At 42.2% G+C, this 27,622-nt stretch overlaps 1 protein-coding gene across 2 annotated transcripts in view; it reads left to right on the top strand.

Annotated features, from left to right (window-relative positions):
* The window catches only part of LOC118399206 (angiopoietin-1-like), a 56,445-nt gene extending 44,762 nt beyond the window's left edge, over window positions 1-11,683 (top strand). For both annotated transcript variants that reach the window (XM_035795097.2, XM_035795096.2), the window contains exons 8-9: window positions 6,681-6,811; window positions 10,394-11,683. In XM_035795097.2, the coding sequence (XP_035650990.1) occupies window positions 6,681-6,811; window positions 10,394-10,557 (295 nt within the window). In that variant the 3' untranslated portion in view covers window positions 10,558-11,683. The remainder of the gene's footprint in view (window positions 1-6,680; window positions 6,812-10,393) is intronic.
* Window positions 11,684-27,622: the final 15,939 nt, after the last annotated feature.

Here is a 27,622-nt window from a genome sequence, read left to right as displayed (position 1 = left end):
AAATCCTTGAGGGAAACCTGTTTCAGTCTTCCAGAGATTTGAGACTGGGACGGAGGTTCACCTTCCAGCAGGACAATGACCCTAAGCATACTGCTAAAGCAAAAGTCGAGTGGTTTAAGGCGAAACATTTAAATGTCTTGGAATTGCCTAGTCAAAGCCCAGACCTCAATCCAATTGAGAATATGTGATATAACTTAAAGATTGCTGTATACCTGCAGAACCTATCCAACCCGAAGGAGCTGGAGCAGTTTTGTCTTGAAGAATGGGCAACAATCCCAGTGGCTACATGTGCCAAGCTTATTGAGGCATACCCCAAGAAACATGCAGCTGTAATTGCTGAGAAAGGTAGCTCTACAAAGTATTGTTTTGGGGGGTGAATGCAAGCTCAAGTTTTCAGTTTTTTTGTCTTATTTCTTGTTTGTTTCACAATAAAAAAATATTTTGCATCTTCAAAGTGGTAGGCATGTTGTATAAATCAAATGATACAAACCCCCACATTAGTTCCAGGTTGTAAAGCAGCAAACCACTGTATGTTGTGTAGCTACCATGGTGTGTTGTCATGTGTTGCTGCCTTGCCATGTTGTTGTCTTAGGTCTCTCTTTATGTAGTGTTGTCTCTCTTGTCGTGATGTGTGTGTTGTCCTATATTTTTGTTTTTCATTTTTCATTTTTAATCCCAGGCCCCCGTCCCCTGCAGGAGGCCTTTTGCCTTTTGGTAGGCCGTCATTGCAAATTGTCACGCCCTGATTTTGTGTTTTTCTTCATGTATTGGGTCAGGCCAGGGTGTGGCATGGAGTTTTTGTATTGTGGTGTGTTTTGTCTTGGGGTTTTGGTGTGTATGTATTTGGGATTGTAGCTAGTGGGGTTATCTAGCAAAGTCTATGGCTGTCTGGAGTGGTTCTCAATCAGAGGCAGGTGCTTATCGTTGTCTCTGATTGGGAACCATATTTAGGCAGCCATATTCTTTGGTTGTATTGTGGGTGATTGTCCTGAGTGTCTTTATGTCCTTAGTCTGTGTTAGTTTGCACCAGTTAAGGCTGTTTCGGTTTTCACTACGTTTATTGTTTTGTAGAGTTTGTTTTTTGGATTCGTGTTACGTTGTGTGATTAAACATGGATCGCAATATACACGCTGCAGTTTGGTCCGACTCTCCTTCACCTTATGAAAACCGTGACACAAATAAGAATTTGTTCTTAACCGACTTGCCTAGTTAAATAACGGTTTAATAAATAAAGTCGACAATCTACTGGCAAATCCTTTTTAATCCTTGTCATATGAAGAGAAATAATGAAGAGAAATTGTAGAGAAAACGAATTGGTGCTCATTGGCCATTGGACATAAACATTACACAACAAGTTGGAAATCACAAATTCAACAATAAGTGGTTTGGAATCAGTGACTAACTGCAAGCATTGCAAAGCAATCACTAGCCTGCTAGTCAGTGGAGTGGCTGTGTGGTCCCAAATATGGGATTAAGCTCTCTTCCAAGTTTAAAATGATAAACATTCAACATTGGCCATGCTGTCAATGAATCATGATTTGGGCCATGCTCAAAACAACTGTTAACTCAGAAATGAGAGAACTTGACTTCAGTGAGTTCAAGACAACTGGGAAGTTGGGAATAAACAAGCTCCGACTGGGAAAACACGTTTTGAACCGTCATCCAACTCAGAATTGTAAATCTGGCCTCTTTCTAGAGCTCCGACCTGAAGATCAATGACGTCGTCAGGATTTGACCTTTTTTTTCGAGTACCCAGTTGTTTAGAAAGCACCATAAATCCAGAGAATGCCAGACTTTGATGACAAAATTTGCCCACAAAGGCCAGCCGCACCACCTTCCTGTTCAAGTGAGCACAGCACAGCAAGGTGAGTCCAAAAATGTCTTGTATGCTGCTGCATAAATTATGTAATATGCCAAGGAGGTATTATACTGTAGCTAAGAAAGTAATACTAAGTGTATGTTGTGTAATAAGCTGTTAGTAGCCCATGTGCCTCACCCTAATAGTTTGGTCTATTTTCCCCTCTTAATTTTGCCTACTGTTCCCAGTCCACCTCCAGTTTCAATTGTTCTGCCTGCGGCTATGGAAACCTGATGTTCACTGGACGTGCTAACTTGTACCGTACCTGCTGTTTTTGACTCAACCCCCCCCACACACACACACACACACACATCTGCTGCCTCGACCTCTGAATGCTTGGCTATGTGCCAACTGACATTTACTCCTGAGGTACTGACCTGTTGCACCCTCTACAACCACTGTGACCATTATTTGACCCTGCTGATCATCTATGATCGTTTGAACCTCTTGAGGAACAATCTGACCTTAATGGCCATGTACCCATATAATCCCCACCTGGCACAGCCAGAAGAGGACTGCCCACTCATCAGAGCCTGGTTCCTCTCTAGGTATCTTCCTAGGTTCCTTTCTTTCTACAGAGTTGTCATAGCCCCTGTGCTTCTACATCTGCATTGTTGGCTGTTTGGGGTTTTTGGCTGGGTTTCTGAATAAGCACTTTGTGACATCGGCCGATGTAAAAAGGGCTTTATAAATACATTTGATTGATTAATATAAATAAGGTCAAGGGCCAAAAAAAAAAAGATGTCTTCCCTAATCTTAAACAGCGCCGACCGTCACTGTGTTGTAAGTGGTGTTGTAAGTTTGCAGGCTTTGCGCTAATGATAGTGATGCCCTCATGCATTCCCTCATGCATATTGGAGTGGGCTGTTAAAGACTGCAGTGGACTAGTCGACACATACCGTGTAGTTTAGCCCAATAGAATCCTCTATTTGAAAATAGATGTCATTTAATTCGTTTGCCAAGGATATATTTTGGGAAAGCTTGACAATTGTTCAAGTTTCAAATGATCATGTATTATCATAAAACAATGATACTCGACTGATCCCAATTTTGGTCATTTCCCTCTTGTACTCTGCAATACTCCAGAGTCCTGTCCTTATTGCGATTGAAATCAAATCTACAACAAAGCAGTAATAATGATGCGTAGTATTAATACTATTAGCATTTGTATAAATGTTTTATATATCCATCATCCGGCAAAGAAAGAGCACTATAACAAACCAGCATCCCCTTTGGATATTAGCAGAATGACATGGCAGGACACCAACACTTCTTCCTTCAGGCTGTCATTGAGAAAGCTCAAAACAATCCCCCACAATCCAACATTGTGTTTATTAATGAGCCTTGGCCAATCTAATTTGCTCGAGTTATTCCAACAAGAGCCAATCAGATCGGCACAGTTGGCCTTCAAAGTCTGTAAGGGCCCGCATCGGTTGCGCAGATGTTTGACCCTGGAGATGAAATACAGCCCGTTACATGACACGCTAAACGTTTCTGCCGAGAAACAGAGACAGCAGAACAACTGTACTCACGCAGGGAGAAAAAAACGTCTTTTCCTCTTGAAGACTGCTGCCTCGGATCACCCTACTTATCAGTTAAGCACATAATGGACTTGACATGACAGGATGCAGATGTCAATTGAGGTGGATTATCTGAGGTAAATTGTCTGGTAAATACACAACACACCCAGTAAATACAGACAAAAACTATTTTAAGGTCGGATGAGTGTCATGCGGAGAATCCCTCTTTATGACGTGTCTTGGCGATGTTTCTCTGTGCGTTCGAAAGGCTGTGTAAATGTCTTCTAAATACACAGCCTGTGTCTGTTCTTTATCGGAGCAGTAGCAGGCTACATCCTGGACTGTGTGGGTCAGGAATTAACAGAAGTTAAACTGCCAGGAACTCAAGCTGTGTTTTGTGATATGAGAGGTGTGGGACTTACAATAGAGTATCTGCAAGAACTTCTGTAGTCTTAAAGGGTCAGAGTCGTTCTTCAGCACGTGTCACAGATGAAGACTCACTACCCCCACCCTTCCACTACCCACACACCCACACACACACACACACACACACACACACACACACACACACACACACACACACACACACACACACAGCTGTGTTTTCGTGAAATTTCAGGACTTTTTGGAGTGTACATTTTTTTTTAATCATATTTTCCCTAACCCTAAAAACCCTAAACCTAACCCTAAACCTTAACCCCAAAACCCTAACCCTTAAGCTTAAAATACATTTGAACAAATTCAGGACCTGAAATGTAAAAAAATGTTTTTATTGTTTTCCATCACTTTTCAGGACATGAAGGTGAAATGTTACGATATTGGGGTCCAGATAATGTAGGAAAACAAGTGCACGCACACACACACACACACACACACACACACACACACACACACACACACACACACACACACACGCAACTCCCTACAGTATTTCATCACCCCACTACCATGTCTAATTTCAGCATGTTCTATTCATCCAACCCACCTTTGATTCAGATAAAACCATTATGATTAGAGCTATGACTCTCCACTACATAATACAGTATTGGTTTAGTGGCTTAGTTGAATTCCCAACAGTGATATAGTCACTTCTTTCCTCTTTCGCTCCGTACAAATCATCCATTTACACAGCTGTCTAAATACAGGAGTCATGTTCATGTTAAAAGACTTGCTCCATGAATACACACCACTGACCAGTGTCTCCACTTCATGAATCTAACCTGAAACCACACAGCAACAAGCAGATGTGTCAGTCAATTACAGTTTGAGGGACATCAGAATGTAATATCTTTGCATTAATTAATTGTACACATGTTTTGTAGGCTACACTTCACCCCCCTCACTTTCAATGGGCAATGGGAAATTCATTCCAGGTGGCTACCTCATGAAGCTGGTTGAGAGAATGCCAAGGGTTTGCAACGCTGTCCTCAATGCAAATATAAAATCAAATATAAAATATATTTTGATTTGTTTAACACTTTTTTGGTTACTACATGATTCCATATGTGTTATTTCATAGTTTTGATGTCTTCACTATTATTCTACCATGTAGAAAATAGTACAAATAAAGAAAAAAACATTAAATGAGTAGGTGTTTTGACTGGTACTTTATATAAATATCTATTTTTAAAAGCCTTTCCAACCTTTCTCATAGGAAAAAACACAACTTGACTAAGACTCGTTAACCGCCTACTCCCCTGTCCATTCTGATTGACGGTAATGTGTTTCAGGAAATGATTTTGCTTAACAGAACATGTTTCAGAGCGCAGAGCAGACACATTGGCATGGTCTGACAGAGTTTCTGACAGAGTTTCTTGGCTCTGAGAGTCCATCTTTGGTGAGAGAAAACTCTTAGGCGTGTGATAATGTGGGTTAGAGAAAGGCAGGCCACAGAATGAGCTCCTAATGATGCAGGTCACAGCAGGAAAGAGAGGATTGACACTACAGCATTTCTGCTCTCTTACCAAGAGTGATTTCACAATTCACAATGACACACTCAAGTGTGTTTAGGCACACCTACGCATTTTTTAAAACTATTTTCTACATTGTAGAATAATAGTGAAGACATCAAAACTATGAAATAACACATACGGAATCATGTAGTAAACAAAAAAGTGTTAAACAAATCAAAATGTATTTTATATTTGAGGTTCTTCAAAGTACCCACCCTTTGACTCTCTTAGACCCTATTCAAATCCCAGTTCGGGAGAATTGTTAGGGGTTGAGTGGTGAGAAAGATAGTGATGATTGGATCTGAGAAAGGTAGTCATGGAGTGGGCGGATCGATGAGGAAGACACCAAGGCGTATGGTTTGGAGTCATTGACTCTTTTTGATCATGGAATAAATATTCAACCAGCTTCCAACATTAGTTGATGTCAAGCCTCCTAATGACATTGAGAAGTGAGATTACACTTGCCAAATCACCTCGTCAATAGACAATGTCTTGTGACCTTGCAATACCAGTCACTCAACCTAAAAATAGAAATCCACAAAACACACTATTCTAGCGACACGGCGTGAGAAATCAACATTACGTTACCCGTCCACCCAACCAACCTTCCAGAGACATCCATCTCAACCCACCCCAGCCACAGTGCCCCTAGACAGGGGTTCCATGATACTGGTCCACCCTGCCCTTCCTGTATGTGCCCGCTGGTTCACTATGTCTTTCACCAGTACAGCTGGGGCCTTGGTTGATTTACAGGTACCACATGTGTAGGTTAGACTGAGCAGCCCTGCAGGCAGCAAGCCTGCAATACTGTAACGTACAACGTCTTTGGGTTAATATGCTTTATCTCCACCAAAAGGCCTGCCATAGTGAGCGCAACAGGCCTCTGATTATTCCGACAGAGAAGAGTGTATCACACCATACTGTATGACCACAGGAGGGAAGACAGTGGGCATAGTGCATTGCATACACACAAGGAGGGACACTGTGTATCTGAGGACTAGGACCAGTTGGAGGGGTTATGTAGCCTACATGACGGTGCCTCATTGGGCTGTACCTGGGTCAGCCCTTAACGACCTGGTGGTGGGTCTCTCTGCTCCTATACTGTAGATCGCTGCTCTGAGGCTTGCAGGTGCTTCCCAGACAACTTTGTCTACACTTCTCTCTCTTTATTTCATTCATGTTGACCCAGGCGGAGAGACTGTTTGCAGAACAGATTTGCACAGGCAATCACTGCTGAAAATGTAACTTTCCCGGGAGGTCTCTTACAGTGTGTTATGTCTTCTTCTCTCTATAATCGCCCTCATCTATTTTGTCCACTTTTTCTTGTCGTCCTCTACCTCCTCCTCTCAGACTGTTCCTGAAGAGTCACAGTGGGACAGCAGGCAGGCAGAGCAGTCTGGTGATCCACGGGGCAGACTTCAGCACCAAAGACATGGACAACGACAACTGCATCTGCAAGTGTGCCCTCATGCTCACAGGGGGTAAGTACCAGGGTGTCCCCATAATGCACCACACTGCATAGTTGAGATATATAGTTTACCAAGCTACCAATGACTTCACAATGGAAGAAGTTAAGCTAACCGTAAAGTTACATTGAAAATTTAACTACAAAATACTTAGTGATATATTATCATATCTATATCTGAATGTCAGACCTCAAATTGCAAGACCGTATCACTCGGAGGTCATATGTTAACAGAATGTGTCATTTAGGCAGGTCTGATGCTGAAATAAAAAAATATTCTTGCATATTTTATTTTATTTTTGGCAAAATGATAAGTGTGTATAGTTCCAGTAGTTAGCTACACTGCTACATGGCAAAACATTTTTAATTACTGAAAACACTACCAAGATTTGAATTGAGTTCAACTACCACCAAGCTACTGCATGTAGTTAAATGTAGTTAAATTACTAGTTGAACTATACTGAACAAAGATCTAAATGCAACTTGCAACTATTTTAAATATTTTACTGAAATAGAGTTCATATAAGGAAATTAATTAATTAGGCCCTAATCTATGTATTTCACATGACAGGGCAGGTGTGCAGCCATGGGTGGGCCTGGGGGGACATAGGCCCATCTACTTGGGAGCCAGGCCCACCCACTGGGCTTTAAAACAGACAGAAATACTCCTCAGTTTCATCAGCTGTCCAGGTGGCTGGTCTCAGTTAATCCCACAGGTGAAGAAGCCAGATGTGGAGGTGCTGGGCTGACGTGGTTACACATGGTCTGCGGTTGTGAGGCCAGTTGGATATACTGCCAAATTCTCTTAAACGATGTTGGAGGCAGCTTATGGTAGAGAAATGGTGGACATTCCTGCAGTCGGCATGCCAGTTGTGCACTCCCTCAAAACATGAGACATCTGTGGCATTGTGTTGTGTGACAAAACTGTACATTTGAAGAGTGTATTACACCATGTGTTATGATCATGGTGTTTAATCAACTTCTTGATATGCCACACCTGTCAGGTGTTTGGATTATCTTGGCAAAGGAGAAATGCTCACTAAAAGGGAAGTAAACACATTTGTGCACAACACTTGAGAGAAACAAGCTCTAGGATCTTTTATTTCAGCTCATGAAACATTTGGTGTGGTAGGGGAGAAGAGTCCCCACAAAGGGAAGAGTCCCCACAAACCACTACATCATGGCAGAAAGGAAGATGTATCTTTGTAATTTAAAAAAAAAAAAATATTTCACCTTTATTTAACCAGGTAGGCTAGTTGAGAACAAGTTCTCATTTGCAACTGCGACCTGGCCAAGATAAAGCATAGCAGTGTGAGCAGACAACACAGAGTTACACATGGAGTAAACAATTAACAAGTCAATAACACAATAGGAAGAAGAAAAAAAGTGGAGTCTATATACATTGTGTGCAAAAGGCTGCATCCTGGTCAATTGTCTAGAGAACTTGGTTCCACTACAAGACTAGCCTGACTCCTCCTAGCTCAAACCTTGAGACTGGGTTGTGTCATTTTAACATGGACCTGTGCATGTGGCATTGTACCACAGTACAGAGTAATGAGGCGTGTGTGGAGCTTACTGCATCTCCTAACTTCTGCACTCCCACTACAGCACATTTGGGGTTTCAAATTAGCACCATAAAATGTCCATGGCCCGGGTACCAAGTGTCAGGGAGATTCAACATGACTCTAATTCTCTGGCTGTGTAAGTGGAGCAAGGTGACCCTACTCACTGTATGACAGTTCCCCAGTGGAGGACTGGGCTTGTAAACCGTTTATGGTCAATGGCAAGAGAAGACAATATCGGGGATCGGGGAATTCTGTCCAACCAAATCTAAGGACTGCGTATTTCCCCTAATTCAACAAGCCAGTCTCACAATCCAGCAGTGTGTTTAGCCAGAGAGGGAGAGCAGGAGTGACACTTCCTGCAACGGAGTTAAGAAGGGTACCTGTATCATACTAGTGACTTAGTGTAATTAATAACTGCACCACGCTCAAAGGGATATTTAATGTATTTTAATATATATATATATATATTATAGGTGCCTTTTGCGAACCATTGGAAAACTTCCCTGGTCTGTGGTTTAATCTGTGCATGAAATTCACTGGAATTACAAATGACCTTAGAGATAATTGTGTTTGGGGTACAGAGATGGGGTAGTCATTTAGAAATCACGTTTAACACCATTATTGTACACAGAGTTAGTCCATGCCACTTATTATGTGACATTGTTAAGCACATTTTTACTCCTGACAAAAACGGTTGAATAGTTATCGACTCAAGACATTTCAGCTCCGATTTTTTTTAACGAATTTGCAAATAATTCCACTTTGACACAAGGGGTATTGTGCATAAATCAGTGGCACCAAATTGAAATTTGATCCAAAAGTAATCTTTTTCAATTCATTTAAAACAACAACATGTGGGAAAAGTCAGGAGGTGTGAATACTTTCTGAAGGCCGCTGTAACACACAAGCTCAGTCATACTGAACAGACCTAACCCAGTCCTACTGTATGTTCACTAGTGTACTGAGGTGACAATGTCAAAAGACTATCCGGTCTGGAAACAGATCACCAAGTGTTTCTAGCAGGGTCAACTGTTTTTACAAGAGAGTAAACGCCCAGCACTGGAAAACACAGAGGATACTGATCAAATCGGAAATAAATCATCATGGATTTAGTCACAAAGAACCAATGGGAAAATCTTTGCCACCCTTACCCCATGCCAAGACAAGAACGAACAGTACGAACTGTGGGACTCAGTATTAGGTCTTCTGTGAAATGTCACAGCTCACACTGGCACTGGTATTTAGACCTGAGGGGAAAGGCTGTGCCCCACCAGATATCACCCATCGATTGACACATGCCACACCAGCCACAGTGTGCCAACCTGAAAATATAAATATTTGTCTTGCTCATTTTCATGTGGTCTTTGGTGCTAGGGGTACAGCAATACATTACCTTTGAGGGAGAAATTAGCAAGAGGATAAAAAAGTGCATACAACAGCATTATATGCAGGGAATTTATGTCTTCTGAATGCCAATCCCAACAGATACTTATTTGAGCCCATGCACATCTACTCTTTCTCTAAATACCACTGAGAGTTAACAGGTCCTTAAAACTAACCTCTCAAAGCAATTCATGATGACAGAAGTGAGTGCTACAGGGCGATAGTCATTTAGTTCAGTTACCTTTCCTTTCTGGGGTACAGGAACAACGGTGGACATCTTGAAGCAAGTGGGGACGGCAGACTGAGATAGGGAGAGATTGAATATGTTTCCAAACGCTCCAGCCAGCCGGTCTGCGGAAGCTCTGAGGACGCGGCTAGGATGCCGTCAGCCTTGCGAGAGTTAACATGCTTAAATACCTTTGCAATTATGTCTAAACAACTGCTCCATTGCTGCTGTTGGGAGTTCACTGTGGCATTCTGTCAAGGTTCAACATTGCAGAACCAGAATAGAGAAACTCAAAGTTTACAATGTAGCTTTAAGCAATGGCGTTTCATACACACTAAGGTCTGTCTTTGGTTGTTATCAACTTTTTGTCATAGGGGCTTATAAAATGATCTAATTCTCTCCGTCTGTTCTTTGCTCTGCCCAGGTTGGTGGTTCGACGCCTGCGGCCCGTCCAACCTCAACGGAATGTACTTCACCAAAGGGCAACACGTCGGGAAGCTAAATGGCATCAAGTGGCACTACTTTAAGGGTCCCAGCTACTCGCTACGAGCAACAACCATGATGATTCGTCCGCTGGACTTCTCATAGACACCGAGTGCGTCCAGAATGGCACCCTATTCCCCATATTGTGCAATACTTTAATAGGGAATAGGATGCCATTTCAGACGCGACGTTAGAGTTTCTCCCCTACACTCTCTGTAAGGCCAATGGGACAACTATATTAGGAGGAACGCTTCCTGCTTCACCCTGTTACTATCGTCTCACCATAACGACTTTGGAGTTTGTCCGGATGGGAACTCTACACCACCTGGCTCTTGCTTGGTTAATGTTACTTCAGAGTCAGCCTGGAAGTGTGGTTGGAGGGAAGAGGGCTTGTGGAACGAGAGAGGGGTCTCGTCTTATCATAGAGCTACACTGTGAGTGATGAACTCCTTGCGAAGTCGGAGGACAAACTGCTTCGCTCTTTTTTAAATATTTGACGCATGAACTCAAGTAGAGTTCAGCTCTCACCCCAGGCCTGTGGACTCTCACCCCAGGCCTGTGGACTCTCACCCCAGGCTTGTGGACTCTCACCCCAGGCCTGTGGACTATTGGGGTAGACTTCTCTCCTTTTTGGGAACTGACTGCAACATTGCAACTTCGTCTGCATATGAAGACTATATGACAGACCACACGACTACCCATAGACTACATGACAGGCTGCCTTCAGACTACACGACTCCCTATGCGCATCTGGAATGTTCTCACAACCATATGGGAGAAAAAGGCATTTTTATAGAGGTGTTGCACCAAGACATTGGGACATTGAACAATGTTTTATATTTCATGCTTTTTATTCCTATATAGCCTAATAAATTTGGCATGACGTGATGTTGTTTTTACATAAGTCACTCTGGATCGTTTCTGGAGAGGAAAAGTCACAAGGTCACCATCAGTATAAAATGTTTTGGTCTTATATGTACTGCAGACTCCAAAGGCAGTTCTGAGAACAAGCCTGGCTCAGTCAATGGTTTTGCTGCCACTTATACAGTTGTTGTCCTGCCAGAGTGCGCTGATTATTTTCAAAGTTCAAAATGCCACGTTATTATTGGATTTGGCAACTGACAGAGATTTATCTGCAGTTGGTATTGGCTGACAACCAATGGCTGCCAAGGCTAAAAATGTGGTGATCTTCTTTCCTCATTTAAATATTAAAAATAATATACTGTAACGAATACAGATATATATATATATATATATATATATATATATATATATATATATATATATATATATATATATAATATTAAAGCATTGCCATACCGTAACTAGTAAAACTGTGTATAAGAAGGACAACATTATTTGTGACACCAAACCAATTGAAGGTAGTGCACATTATGCACTATTTATCTCTAGATGTTGTACGAATATGGTAAGTTTTCCATCTCAAGTATTGCTATACATCTACCCCCCGAAAGCGTTAAAGAAATGGATGGTGTTATTATACATTTTCTGAGAGTTTTGGAACCCTTTGAACATCAGATGGTGATTTTTCATTTGAAAACACTGTACAGTATATAGTATTTGGGTACAGCAAAGTGTAGATGATTTGAACAATTCCGAACCACATTTAAAAAAAAAAAACTACCTAACCATTGTGTCCGCTTGGATCATAGCTTCATAAATGTTCCTTTCAAATGGTACTCCTCAGTTTGCTTTGCTTTTGCAATGGTGTTTTACAAAAAAAGAGGTTATGTTATGAGGTTATGTTATGAATAATCACCTTTTTTATGACCGGAGGTGGCTACAGGGTCTTGACAGAAATGTGGTCTGTCCATATTTTGAAACTCTAACCACTGACCAAAAGATAAGTCCCATTTTATTGGAAACACCCCACAACGTCCCTCGAATGTGTCTTTGCTTAGACATACAACCGCACTGAACCCCAGATCCAGACAGGTTTTTCTCTTTCATCATTGCAGCTTAGAAACTGTTGTTTTGGCTGAGGCATAAAATGGAGGAGTCCTTTAAGTGTACTGTGTGTACTTGTATTGCATTACTACCAGCATGAAACAACAAGAACGAATGCACGGTTTAATATACAATGTTACTGAAGGTGGGCTACATGTTGAGGAAAGACACATGGAACTTGTGAAACTATGAAATTACATGTTTATTAACATACTAAAAGTGTATAATTTAAGTGTATATGTAAAATAACTTTCCTGAGGAAAGCCACTCCATTTTGTTTTTATTCCTCCAGAACCACAGTGGTGTTCTGAAGTTGAGCTTAAACCTTAGAAGTAATATTAACAAGAGCTGAGAAACGTGCCTTAAATGACTCTGCTTTTACCTCGTTAAACTATAGATTTGACTCTTTTTTTTTGTAACAAGTGGTCGAAATGTCAAGTTGTTAAACTAAATAAAAAGCATGTGATGCACTAATGTTTTCAATCTGGGTATACATTGGGCGTTTTTTTAAAAATGTAAGATGTGCTGATTTTGAAACAGACCGATTTTGGTGTCACATTACAATGTATTCGCTCACAAGTCTCTCTCACCACAACATCCTTTGACACATACACACTCAGGTCCCAATGGGCACACCCTGGTTGAATCAACGTTGTTTCAACATAATTTGTCAGCGTACTGTGACATGGAATTTTATCTCAATATACCTCTTTATTTAGGTTGATAGCATTACGTGGAAACAATGACATTGATTCAAACATACCATTTTATTATCAACATTGAAACATGGTCAAATAAAACATGTCTAATTAAACATGAAATTCAACACAATTTAAAATATAGATTTTTTTTTTACGTGGAATTTTCCACACAAATTCAATGTATACATAGTTCTTATGATTATGTGGAAATTAGATTGATGTAACAACCTGTTAGTCAGGTTAAGTCAATGTATTTCAATTAAAGTTTTGCCCTAATTTCAATGTTTACAACGCTGGTTGAAATGAGATGAAAACATGACAACTTTATTTTTTTTTAAATCCAATGTATTTTCCATGTTAATTCCACGTCACAATACACTGACAAGTTACTTTGAAACAACGTTGATTCAACCAGTGTGTGCCCAGTGGGGTTCTACATTTCTACCAAACAGAGGCAATTCGCCACTCTCTCTTATGACAATACCTTGTCTTTCACACCAAGTCAAATAGAGGAGAAACACAGAGGGATGACACACGAGTGAGTCCTCCTATTAGGCAAATGGTGCTGAGATTATGAGGACCCGTGTGCACACGGGTCAGCTGCCTTTGTCTCCACCTCAACTCGGCCCCTTAATACACTGCTGCTCTCTGCCGTGACAGATTGCAGAGGTGTCAAATGATGCTGCCGAGACCGTTGGTGTCTCTTCGTAGTTGACATTTCTGGGGCCTAATCAGAGGTTGAACAAATTACGTCTGCCTGCAAACAGCTGCTTATCCCTTAGCTCCTGGGCTGACCTGACACCCTTAGTGGAATCCATACAGGGGCTAGGGTGGGGGTGAGGAAGGGTCCAGACACACAATGAACAGGAGCGATGAGGTCGGCTCCCTCCCCTATAGAAGTGCAGGATACAGGATGGACGATGAAGGATGGGGAATCATTCCACTGTGCAGGAGGCATGGACGTTTTCTTCAAAAAGAGGATTTTGATGCCTTCAGAAGTAGACAGAAGTAGAAAGAATTCCAACTAGGGGCTCACATCTTCAGGATGTTAGGTGAAGTGTAGTCTGACCCTTGGCCCCCCTTCTTAACGGTCCCCACCTCCTGCCTCCACAGGCTGTTAGCTGTGCTGAAGACGGATCATTTCCTGTTTTCTAAGGGCGGCCGAGGGAGTTTGGCGCCGATGGGGAGGTTGCTGTGCCTGGGCTGCAGACAGTGCTGGGCCCAGACCAGATTAGATAAGAGGGAAGACAGTACCTGCAGTGTGAACACAGAGAGGCATCTCAACCCCATGAGACCACCTACTCACATGAAGAATATGAAAAATTAAGGGAAAACGGAAATTGAGACGTCTGTATGAAAACCAGGGGTGAAAGTAAGGTGGTCTGGTACGGCGTTCCGACAAAATAAATAGTGTGGGTATGAGCCTATCCCAATAATTAAAACAAAATGTCAAGAAAACTGTGGGCTATAACCGCATGTCAGACGAATGAAAACATGTGCAAATGGACTTGAAAACGGATTGTCTAGCCTACGCTCCACAATGTGATGTGGTTAGATGAGAACACTGACATTTTGCCAAGGCAGAGATGAGTGGCCGACACCGAGACACACGTGGACAGCAGTGGACGCATAAATTTTGGCCTAATGACGATCGCCAAATGTCATTACCCTTTTCTGTGTAAAAAAAAATGTCTCTTTCCCATTGACCACTGTTTGGAGGCTGGAAATAATTTGCGAGTGGATGAATGTGCACAAAGGAGCCCTTTGAAGTGACTGTTTGACAATCACAGAAAAACATCATGACTGTTTGTGTTTACGCCACAAAAAGATCATACATTTTTAAAGTTAACGGACAAATCCCATTGAATTAATAGAGGTTCTGTATGGAATTCTAATGATTAAAATACAGGAGGTCCAATACTGGGAATAAATTAAATCTACTTTCACCCCTGATGAAAACAAAATGTGTCCGTTGGCCCCCTCATTAACTTTTTAGAAGTCAAAATTCCTGCTAACTTCCGACTTAGATTTCAAACATTATTAGAATGGGTATGTCATTGAAGGAAAAAAACTGAAAAGTTCTGATGTTCAGAATACTAAGAACCACTGGTATTAAAACTCAGAATGACTGGGTTTTGGGGAAAAAAATGAATTTATTTTTGATAGCTACAGAAGTTTAGAGGACTTTGCTGTTACATGCTTATGAATAGCCTATATGATGTGTTCGCCAGTTTCTTTATACGATTTTACCTGGAGAAGAACCTTTTTGGTTCAAGGTGAAAACCCTTTTTGGTTTCAGGTACTTTAAGGGTTCCAGCCAGTTGGATACAACAGTTGTGTGCCTTCGTGTTTGAAAGGTGTGAATAAAAATGATGTATTTACTTTCTTGGGGGAAATCTATACTGAACAAAAAACTAAACGCAACACTTAACAATTACAAAAATGTTGCTGAGTTACAGTTCATATAAGGAAATCAGTCAATTGAAATAAATGTATTAGGTCCTAATCTATGGATTTCGAATGGCTTGGCCGGGGCTCAGACATGGGCAGGCCTTGAAGGGCATAGGTCCACCTTCTGGGGAGCCAGGCTCAGCCAATCAGAGTGAGACGGATGTGGAGGTCCTGGGCTGGCGTTGGAGGTGGCTTTTGGTAGAGAAATGAACATTGACTTCTCAAAGCCATCAAATCTTGATACATCTGTGGCATTGTGTTGTGTGACAAAACTGAACATTTTAGAGAGGCCTTTTATTGTCCCCAGCACAAGGTGCACTGTTGTTATGAAACGTATGTCAGGTAGATGTATAATCTTGACACATAAAATGCTCACTAACAGGGATGTAAGCAAATCTGTGCACCAGATTTTTTTGTGCGTATGGAACATTTCTGCAATATTTTATTTCAGCTCATGAAACATGGGACCAACACTTTACATGTTGCGTTTAAATGTTTGTTCAGTGTAATTTAGCTTTAAACAATGAATGGGGGCCTCGTCTATCCATGCTTACGCGCAGAGGCAGTTGCATCGCTGCAGCGTTATCTGATTTACCGAAGGCGGCTAATTTAGTTACATCAATAGATTACATTTACTTAACCAATGGCAGCTGTTTACCACAGAGGGAAATGGTCATCTGTCAAATATTAGTCCACCTTATTTGTAGACAATGAAAAGCAGCTTGTTCAGCACTGTGTGCGTCCAACGTCTGTCCAGAAATTCAGATTCAATAACAACTACTGCATAACAATGTCTAGGATCCTCCCCTGGGGTCCTTAAATAAGGGAAACTTTTAACAAATAGCATTACTAGATTTGTTTGAGATTGTGGCATCTGTCTGTAAGGCATTCCAATGCTTGGAGTCTGTGCCACAAGATGCGCATGATGCTGATCCTACACTCTAACTCCTGAATGACTGACTTGATGTCTGTAGCTGCACTGAGGTACAGTAACATATTACAATACAAAACACAACAGAGTCAATGAAGAAGCTTCTGATCGTCCTCTAGCACAGATACAGTGTAAGATGGTTGGACGCAAACTATACAGCCGATATAGTTTAACCGACTATCAAAACGTATTTAATCCTCTTCGTCCCTATGTGGGACACAAGGCTTAGACAAGAGAGCGCCACTGCTTCCGTTCTTCAGTCTTTTTGAGGACAGCTTTCCATGGCAAAGCCACAGTCCTTCATCTCCTTCTCCGAGGTTCTTCGACGGGACTATCAAAACAGATATCCCAGAATGAATCAGTTGCAGGTTTGACAAGGGTTAACCGAGCACTTGAAACAAAGTCTGTCTCATAAAATTCATAACATGCAAGTCTACTGAAAACCGTTACATCAAGTATTGACATCAACACACACAAAAAGTCATTCCCTTGTTCATTGCAGCAGACTCTGAAATCCAAAACCTTCTCAGTGGTCTCTGTAGAATTGTAAAGATTAGGTGTTAGGTCATGCATTTTTGGTTAATGGCTCTTAGAAAATGAAAGAATCATTGTTTTCCTCGAAATGTGCAAAGACATTTTTCTTTTTTCATTTGATCAGAAACACGAACCATATCAAGTTGATGTACTTCAGAGATTTGTTACACTTGTGCTGGACCTGTACCATGTGTAAGATAAATCTGCACCTCTCATGAAATAAACAATGTCCTTAAAAAAAATCCAAGATCCTATTGCGACTCCAATGTCTGCCTGTAAACTGCTCTGATAACATCAAAAGGTCACCACCGATCCTCAATCTAACATTCTTGACTTTTGCTAATAAAGTGGTCGCTATTGGCACACCCTATTGGTTTTTAGAGTAATAGATATTCCTGTCCGGCTATGGGGAGAAAACCCACAAGAATGTTGTGCTAGAGCAACGTTGGGTTGCGTCGGCTTTGAGTAGAAACTCCTGTTTGGTTTAAGCAAAATAAATAGAAAGGAACAAGAGTATAAACACGAGGTGAGGTTACGGAAGCCCCTCTCCGTCTTGAAGAACTCAATAGGTGTTCATCATGACAGATGGTTTGTGGTAGTGGAAACGACAGTTGGTTTAGAATGGCGCTAGAGCGAGGTGAGGCAAGGCGAGGGCTGCTCTTTCCAATGTCAGAGAAGGCTAAATCAGACCCTGGGTAGCCCCTCTATACTGACCCTGAGTCATGTTTTAGGGCTCCGCTGTGACACATTGCTGGGTTTTATTTGGGAATGGCCTGTTCCTTTATTTGCTTAATTACATGATAACATTTCTACTTTTTTTATTTGTTTTTATGTCCAAGACATTCTTTACATTGCAAAGCATAAATGAACTGGTTTGAAACCTGAAGACAAAGCAACGCCTCACAATGCCTCTCCCTTATTTGACCTAGGTCGTTTGTGTGTGTGTATTGATATCACCGACTGGTATGGCAACTGCTTGGCATCTGACCATCTGAACATAAGGCACTACAGAGAGTAGTACGTATGGCCCAGTACTTCACTGGGGCCAAGCTTCCTGCCATCCAGGACGGAAACTCAGAAAAAAATGTTCATTTTTCAGACCCTGTCTTTCAAAGATAATTTGTAAAAATCCAAAAAACTTCACAGAACTTAATTGTAAAGGGTTTAAACACTGTTTCCCATCCTTGCTCAATGAACAATTAATGAACATGCACCTGTGGAACGGTCGTTAAGACACTAACAGCTTACAGACAGTAGGCAAATAAGGTCACAGTTATGAAAACTACATAGGCTACGTGTGCCTTTAAAAAAAAAATGTTGGTGTAGTTCTGTCTTTGAGCTGTTCTTGTCTATTAATGATTATGTCACGTTCCATGTTTTGTGTGGACCCCAGGAAGAGTAGCTCCTGCTTTTGCAACAGCTAATGGGGATCCTAATAAAATACCAAACACCAAACTGGTATGGGGGGGATGTTATGACTGTTTTTTGGGGGGGGGTTCACTGAATGTGATGGGTGAAACGTGAAACAATGAAAATGTAAGTGTTGCTAGGTGAAAACTTTCAAGTGACTCTGTACGTTTCAAAATCTATTACACATCGATGTAGATATAAAACTATTGGATTGTGTTTTGAATCATATGGCTCTCTCCAACTCAATAAAAAATAATATATGTGCTGCACGTGTGGACATGAAGGATGAAAAGCAAGCAGGCTGATTATGAAATGCTCTGGACCTGACAGAGACCCTGGCGTGGCCGCAGATAACGAGGTGTGATGGTTGACAAAGAATCACATGCCCAGAGCAACACCTCTTTACAAGACCCCATATTACAAAGGAGAAGCCCCTCATCCAAAGACAACCTCATGCCCCAATTAAAAACGGATTAGGCTGTCGAGCACAGAACACTACCACGGGAATAAACTCACAGAGGACAACCAACAAGACCCGGGACTGACGCACTAAAGGAGCGAGGCTGCCAAAGCCTTACAACCACATGCAAACCATTCCTTTCCCACCTCCGGACAAACAAATGACTGAAACAGAGCCTTTTTCAGTTGACCATTACTTTCCAATTATATCTATCCTTAGAACTTGGGGGACGACAACTGCTTGAGTGTATCCGTAGTGATGAGAACCAGTACAGCAAGGCTTAATTACTTCATCCTCTTCGTACCTTGAGGCACATAAGGCTTAATAACGTAGCAGACAGGGGCCCAGGGCCCTTTATCAGGTGTCATACAGTACCCATACACTGGTGTCCTGTGTGAATTTAAGCTCTCTCTCTCTCTCTCTAAGTCTAACTGATCAACTATGAAAATCCAACTGACATTTAGTCCTGGGGTGCTGACCTGTTACACCCTCTACAACCACTGTGATTATTATTATTATTATTATCTGACCCTGCTGGTCATCTATGAACATTTGAACATCTTGGCCATGTTATAATCTCAGTCAGAAGAGGACTGGCCACCCCTCAGACCTGGTTCCTCTCTAGGTTTCTTCCTAGGTTCCTGCCTTTCTAGGGATTAATAAATACAAAAGGGCTTAATAAATACATTTTATTGATTGAAGTATTACATTGGAAAAGTTCAAGTTCACTTGAGCAAATTGTACATAGAAAAACCATTTTCAGCATATAAATCAAACACAATGATTTCTGATTGTATTGGCCATATTTTAAATCAGTTATCTAGAGATTTGTAGTTTTCATAAAAGCCCACATTTTCTCATAGATTTTTAATTTAAAAAAATCTCAGATGTGACATTAGGATAGAACAAAAATAGCACAATCCAAAATTCACCCAGTAAATGACAGTCTACTGTGTACAGTAAAGAGGATAGAGACAATAGTCGTGTAGTAGGTGTAAATTGAGTTGAGAAATTGAGAAAAGCATCCCTACTTTATTGTGAATGTCACCAAAATGAAAGACACCATGTCAGAGATGGTATAGAAAGCAATAGGAAATGTTACGGTATAGAAGATTCCACCATTATCTCTGCTTTGCGACTCTGGCTGGTTGCTCTTGGCAGAGATGCAATGCTTTGCAAATGGTGGATTGCAAGTGCAAGGGTCTCTCGATGTATAATTTACTCTTCAGAACATGGAATAATATTAGTTTTCAACCAATGCTGATTGAACAAAACCAAATCAAATCAAATTTATTTATATAGCCCTTCGTACATCAGCTGATATCTCAAAGTGCTGTACAGAAACCCAGCCTAAAACCCCAAACAGCAAACAATGCAGGTGTAAAATATTTGATTTGATTTGATTTGAACAAAACCAAGGCTTAAAGGGGATAGTTCACCTAGGCATTTGTTTTCCTAGGCATTTGTGGCACAAATCCCATTCAAGTCATGGTACCTATATTAGCATTTTACGCCGTATCATGTCCAAATCATCTGTGACTTTGTTGAGCTTCACAATCGATTTTAGATACTTTAGGACACGGTTTCCCAAACTTGGGATCACGAAACCATGTGGGGTTGCCTGATTTGAAAATGGGGTCACGAGAGATTGGTACGTAGAGTCAGGGTTCGGTCAGTAACATGTCCCGTCAATATGGATAGGGGGGTGCTCCCTCTGCTGTTTCCTGAAGTCCACAATCATCTTCTTTGTTTTGTTGACGTTGAGTGTGAGGTTATTTTCCTGACACCACACTCCGAGGGCCCTCAGCTCCTCCCTGTAGGCCGTCTCAAACTCAAACTTAGTCTGAGTTGGAGGCGTGCATGGCCACGCAGTCGTGGGTGAACAGGGAGTACAGGAGAGGGCTCATAACGCACCCTTGTGGGGCCCCAGTGTAGAGGATCAGCGGGGTGGAGATGGTGTTACCTACCCTCACCACCTGGGGCCGGCCCGTCAGGATGTCCAGTACCCAGTTGCACAGGGCGGGGTCGAGACCCAGGGTGTTAAATGCTGAGCTGTAGTCGATGAACAGCATTCTCACATAGGTATTGCTCTTGTCCAGATGGGTTAGGGCAGTGTGGTTGCGATTGCGTCGTCTGTGGACCTATTAGGGCGGTAAGCAAATTGGAGTGGGTCTAGGGTGTCAGGTAGAGTGGAGGTGATATGGTCCTTGACTAGTCTCTCAAAGCACTTCATGATGACGGAACTACGGGGCAGTAGTTGTTTAGCTCAGTTACCTTAGCTTTCTTGGGAACAGGGACAATGGTGGCCCTCTTGAAGCATGTGGGAACAGCAGACTGGGATAAGGATTGATTGAATATGTCCGTAAACACACCAGGAGGCTCGGGATGCCGTCTGGGCCTGCAGCCTTGCGAGGGTTAACACGTTTAAATGTTTTACTCACATTGGCTGCAGTGAAGGAGAGTCCGCAGGTTTTGGTTGCGGGCCGTGTCAGTAGCACTGTATTGTCCTCAAAGCGGGCAAAAAAAAGTTATTAATCTGTCTGGGAGCAAGACATCCTGGTCCCCGACGGGGCTGGTTTTCTTTTTGTAATCTGTGATTGACTGTAGACCCTGCCACATACCTCGTGCTGAGCCGTTGAATTGTGACTCTACTTTGTCTCTATACTGACGCTTAGCTTGTTTGATTGCCTTGCGGAGGGAATAGCTACACTGTTTGTATTAGGTCGTGTTTCCGGTCACCTTGCCCTGGTTAAAAGCAGTGGTTCGCGCTTTCAGTTTCACACGAATGCTCCCATCAATCCACGGTTTCTGGAATTGTATGGGTACGACATCGTCAATGAACTTTCTAATGAACTCGCTCACCGAATCAGCGTATTCGTCAATGTTGTTGTTGGAAGCAATTTGGAACATATCCCAAGCCACGTGATCGAAGCAGTCTTGAAGTCTGGAATCAGATTGGTTGGACCAGCGTTGAACAGACCTGAGCGCAGGAGCTTCTTGTTTTAGTTTCGGTCTTTAGGCAGGGAGCAACAAAATGGAGTCGTGGTCAGCTTTTACAAAAGGAGGGCGGGGGAGGGCCTTATATGTGTCGCGGAAGTTAGAAGAACATTGATCCATGGTTTTACCAGGTCTGGTTGCACAATCGATATGCTGATACAATTTAGGGAGTCTTGTTTTCAGATTAGCCTCATTAAAATCCCCAGCTACAATGAATGCAGCCTCAGGATATGTGGTTCCACTTTGCATAGAGTCAAATAAAGTTCGTTCAGGGCCATCGATGTGTTTGCTTGGGGGGGGAATATATACGGCTGTGATTATAATTGAAGAGAATTCCCTTCCCTCGACATTTGATTGTGAGGAATTCTAAGTCAGGTGAACAGAAGACCTTGAGTTCCTGTATGTTGTTATGATCACACCATGTCTCGTTAATCATAAGGCATACCCCCCCGCCCCTCTTCTTACCAGAAAGATGGTTGTTTCTGTCTGCGCGATGCGTGAAGAAACCAGCTGGCTGCACCAAATCCATTAGCATCTCTCGAGTGAGCCATGTTGAAGCAAAGAACGTTACAGTCTCTGATGTCTCTCTGGAATGCTACCCTTGCTCGTTTTTCATCAACCTTGTTGTCAAGAGACTGGACATTGGCGAGTAGTATACTAGGGAGTGGCGCGCGATGTGCCCGTCTCCAGAGCCTGACCAGAAGACCGCTTCGTTTGCCTCTTTTACGACGTCGTTGTTTTGGGTCGCTGGCTGGGATCCGATCCGTTGTTCTGGGTGGAAGGCAGAACACAGGATCCGCTTCGCGAAAGTCATATTCCTGGTCTTAATGATGGTGAGTTGACGTTGCTCTTATATTGAGTAGTTCCTCCCGACTGTATGTAATGAAACCTACGATTACCTGGGCTACCAATGTAAGAAATAACACGTAAAAAAAACGAAATACTGCATAGTTTCCTAGGAACGCGAAGAGAGGCGGCCATCTCTGTCGGCGCCGGAAGTAGCCATAGACAAACATAGAAATGGAATTCATTCTCCTGTTGGAACGTAAATCTTTGCCCCAGTCTAAGGTTGTTGGCACTTTGAATCAGGTTCTAATCAAGGATTTGCCTGTATTTGGCTCCATTCATTGTTCTCTCTATCCTTAACAGTCTCCCAGTCCTGCTGAAAAGCATACCCATTGCGTGATGCTGCCACCACCACCCTTCACAGTAGAGATGGTGTTAAACGGGCAATGAGCTTTTCCTGGTTTTCTGCAAACATAGCACTTTGCATTCAGGACACAATGTTCAGTTTTTGTCTCATCAGACAATCTTTTGCCTTATGATCTCAGAGTATTTCCCGTGACCTTTTGCTAATTCCAGGCATGCTTTCATCTGCCTTTATTTCAGGAGTGGCTTCTGTCTAGCTCTCTCCCTGTCCACTCTCCCATAAAGCCCAGATTGGTGAAGTGCTGTAGATACTATTCTCCCATCTCAGCCAAGGAACAATGATTTGGCATGGGTCACCAGATCCTCAAAAAGTTTTACAGCTGCACCATCGAGAGCATCCTGACCGGTTGCATCACCGACTGGTATGGCAACTGCTTGGCATCTGACCATCTGAACATAAGGCACTACAGAGAGTTGTACGTATGGCCCCCACTGGGGCCAAGCTTCCTGCCATCCAGGACGGAAACTCAGAAAAAAAATGTAAATGTTTCAGACCCTGTCTTTCAAAGATAATTAGTAAAAATCCAAATAACTTCACAGAACTTAATTGTAAAGGGTTTAAACACTGTACAGGATGGCAACAACAACTGCCCGAGTTACACCAGGAACGCACAATCCCTCCATCAGTGCACAGACTGTCCGCGACAGGCTGAGAGAGGCTGGACTGAGGGCTTATAGTCCTGTTGTAAGGCAGGTCCTCACCAGACATCACCGGCAACCATGTTGAGTATGGGCACAAACCCATACTGGGGTAACATCTCACAGCAAGAACTGGCCAATCTGGTGCAGTCCACGAGGAGGAGATACACTGCAGTACTTAATGCAGCTGGTGGCCACACCAGATACTGACTGTTACTTTTGATTTTGACCCCCCTTTGTTCAGGGACACATTATTCAATATGTGTTAGTCACATGTCTGTGAAACTTGTTCAGTTTATCTCTCAATTGTTGAATCTTGTTATGTCCATACAAATATTTACACAGTTTCTTCAAGTGCAGTCGCAAAAACCATCAAGCACTATGATGAAACTGGCTATCATGAGGACCACCACAGGAAAGGAAGACCCAGAGTTACCACTGCTGCAGAGGGTAAGTTCATTGGCGTTACCAGCCTCAGATTGCAGCCCAAATAAATGCTCAAGTAACAGACACATCTCAACATCAACTGTTCAGAGGAGACAATGTGAATCAGGAATTCGTGGTCAAATTGCTGCAAAGAAACCACTACTAAAGGACACCAATAATAAGAAGAGACTTGCTTGGGCCAAGAAACACAAGCAATGGACATTTGACTGGTTTCAAATCTGTACTTTGGTCTGATGTACAAATTTGAGAAATTTGGTTCCAACCGCTGTGTCTTTGTGAGACACAGAGTAGGGGAACGGATGATCTCTTCAAGTGTGGTTGCCACCGTGAAGCATGGAGGAGGAGGTGTGATGGTGTGGGGGTGCTTTGCTGGTGACACTGTCAGTGATTTATTTAGAATTCAAAGCACACTTAACCAGGATAGCTACCACAGCATTCTTCAGCTATACGCCATTCCATCTGGTTTGCGCTTAGTGGGACTATCATTTGTTTTTCAACAGCACAATGACCGAACACACCCCCAGGCTGTGTAAGGGCTATTTGACCAAGAAGAAGAGTGATGGAATGCTCCATCAGATGACCTAGCCTCCACAACACCCGACCTCAACCCAAATGAGATGGTTTGGGATGAGTTGAACCGCAGAATGCTCAGCATATGTGGGAACTCTTTCAAGACTGCTGGAAAAGCCTTCCAGGTGAAACTGGCTGAGAGAATGCCAAGAGTGTGCAAAGCTGTCAAGGCAAAGGGTGACTACTTTGAAGAATCTCAACTATAAAATATATTTAGATTTGTTTAACTCTTTTTTGGTTACTACATGATTCCATATGTGTTATTTAATAGTTTTGATGCATTCACTTTTATTCTACAATGTAGAAAATAGTAAAAATAAAGAAAAACCCTTGATTGAGTAGGTGTGTCCAAACTTTGGACTGGTACTGTGTATATAGAAACTGTTGAGTGCAAAAAAATAAGAGGTTAAATACATGTAAAAATATATACAGTATAATTAACCAATACTTCCTGAACTTTCTTATATACTATATACACAAATGTATGTGGACACCCCTTCAAATTAATGGAATTGTTTTTTTAGCCACACCCGTTGCTGACAGGTGTATAAAATTGAGCTCACAACCATGCAATCTCCATAGGGGATTGGGTGATTCTGTAACGGTTTTCTTCCATGGGAAGGAGAGGAGGACCAAAATGCAGCGTGGTTATTTATAAACATCATTAATGAAAGATGAAAATGTGAACACTATACAAAATAAGAAAACATTGATGCAAAACACAGAGATAGGAACAATCACCCACAAAATACCTAAAGAATATGGCTGCCTAAATATGGTTCCCAATCAGAGACAACGATAAACACCTGCCTCTGATTGAGAACCACTCCAGGCAACCATAGATTTACCTAGAACACTCAACTGTCACACCCTGGCCTAACCAACATAATAAAGAAGACACAGAATACGAAGGCCAGGGTGTGACAACGTGTGTCATTTTTTGCTTCTTTTACTTTTGGTTTTGTACACCATATTCAAACAGCTGAAAATACAATATTTGTGGTTATGGAAAAGATATTTCACGGTTAAGATGGTACAATTATTTTCTTGCTTGCTTGTTTTGTCACATAAACTGACATTTTTGCAACCAGGAAATTGATGTGCATCTTTAACTTGTATTTGTTATTCAATGTGAATTGAACTGCAGAAGTATTTATTTTATGTGCACTGTCATTACGCAGTGACTTTTATCTGCAACAATACGCAAACAATATGTAAAATGTGCATATATTGTAGTTATGCGGATTTTAGAATATGTAAATCTGTCATCCATTTGGTTGGAAATCTAGCTTTTGTCGACAAAACAAAATATGCTAGATAAGGTGGGATATATTTTTTGTCTGTAAAATTGATTGTGACAATTGCAATAGACATGCTTTTATGCGCAAATATTCATAGAAAAACCATCATGTCGCAGTAAAGTTGGAGTCAGACAATAATGTTGTAGCCTAATACAACCAATACATCCACAACCACAATGAGTTAGGATGAACTTCATAATTTATTTAATAACTTATTGTGGTTATGTGCACAGTGATGAGCTTCATGCAAATTTCAAATAAATAGAGGGTGGGCTATCATTTGAATGATACCCACATTTATTGCGCCGGCCAAGCGCTACGCCATGCCCATGGACCATGGATGTTAGTTTCTTCTCCGGAATGAGTCTAGATCTGAGTATCTCCCTAGCACAAAGTTTCTAAACCCAGAGGCACAACATCGCGAGATTTCCGGGAACGCTTGCAAGACACACCAAACAGATCAGGCCGAGGTTTAAGAAGTCAATGAGAGAAGTAAACAATTATTCCTTAGTTGTTCATTTTCTTGAAATCTAAATGCATAACAACCTAACAAGAATTCAAGCCAGGGCCTCATGGGTGGCGCAGTGGTTAAGGGTGCTGTACTGCAGCGCCAGCTGTGCCACCAGAGACTCTGGATTTGCGCCCAGGCTCTGTCATAACCTGCGGTGACCGGGAGGTCTGTGGGGCGATGCACAATTGGCCTAGCGTTGTCCGGGTTAGGGAGGGTTTGGCCTGTAGGGATATCCTTGTCTCATCGCGCACCAGCGACTCCTGTGGCGGGCCAGGGGCAGTGCGCGCTAACCAAGGTTTCCAGGTGTGTTTCCTTCGACACATTGGTGCTGCTGGCTTCCGGGTTGGATGCGCGCTGTGTTAAGAAGCAGTGCAGCTTGGTTGGGTTGTGTATCGGAGGACGCATGGCTTTCAACCTTCATCTCTCCCAAGCCCGTATGGGAGTTGTAGCGATGAGACAAGATAGTAGCTACTAACAATTGGATACCACGAAAAAGAGGTAAAATTCAACAATAAAAAAAGAATTCAAGCCAATGTCTTAAGTAGTTTCATTTTTGTCAGCAAATTGTTTTTTTAATCAAATGGAGTGCCTTTGACAGCCTGCACAGGCCTAGTTCGGTGCGAGATGACTGTTAGAACCGATGACGTGTTTCTATTGTCAACTTAACTTCCGTTTCCATTAAAAAAACGAAAGTACGAACTCCGCTCAGACATTTTATTTCTATGCCTGCTACGTTATGTTATTAAAACTATTATTGTTGTTATTAAACAATTAATCTTCTCCTTTCCCCCTTCTGATGACCAGGTGGCGAATCGCATCTCTGCATGTCTGGCAGACATATCAGTGTGGATGACGGATCACCACCTCAAGCTGAACCTCGGCAAGACGGAGCTGCTCTTCCTCCCGGGGAAGGACTGCCCGTTCCATGATCTCGCCATCACGGTTGACAACTCCATTGTGTCCTCCTCCCAGAGCGCTAAGAACCTTGGCGTGATCCTGGACAACACCCTGTCGTTCTCAACTAACATCAAGGCGGTGGCC

This window comes from Oncorhynchus keta, chromosome 20 (genome assembly GCF_023373465.1).
Source record: "Oncorhynchus keta strain PuntledgeMale-10-30-2019 chromosome 20, Oket_V2, whole genome shotgun sequence".
Classification (NCBI taxonomy): Eukaryota; Metazoa; Chordata; class Actinopteri; order Salmoniformes; family Salmonidae; genus Oncorhynchus; species Oncorhynchus keta.
The sequence above is the reverse complement of the archived record's forward strand: the minus strand, read 5'-3'. Positions and strand labels throughout refer to the sequence as shown.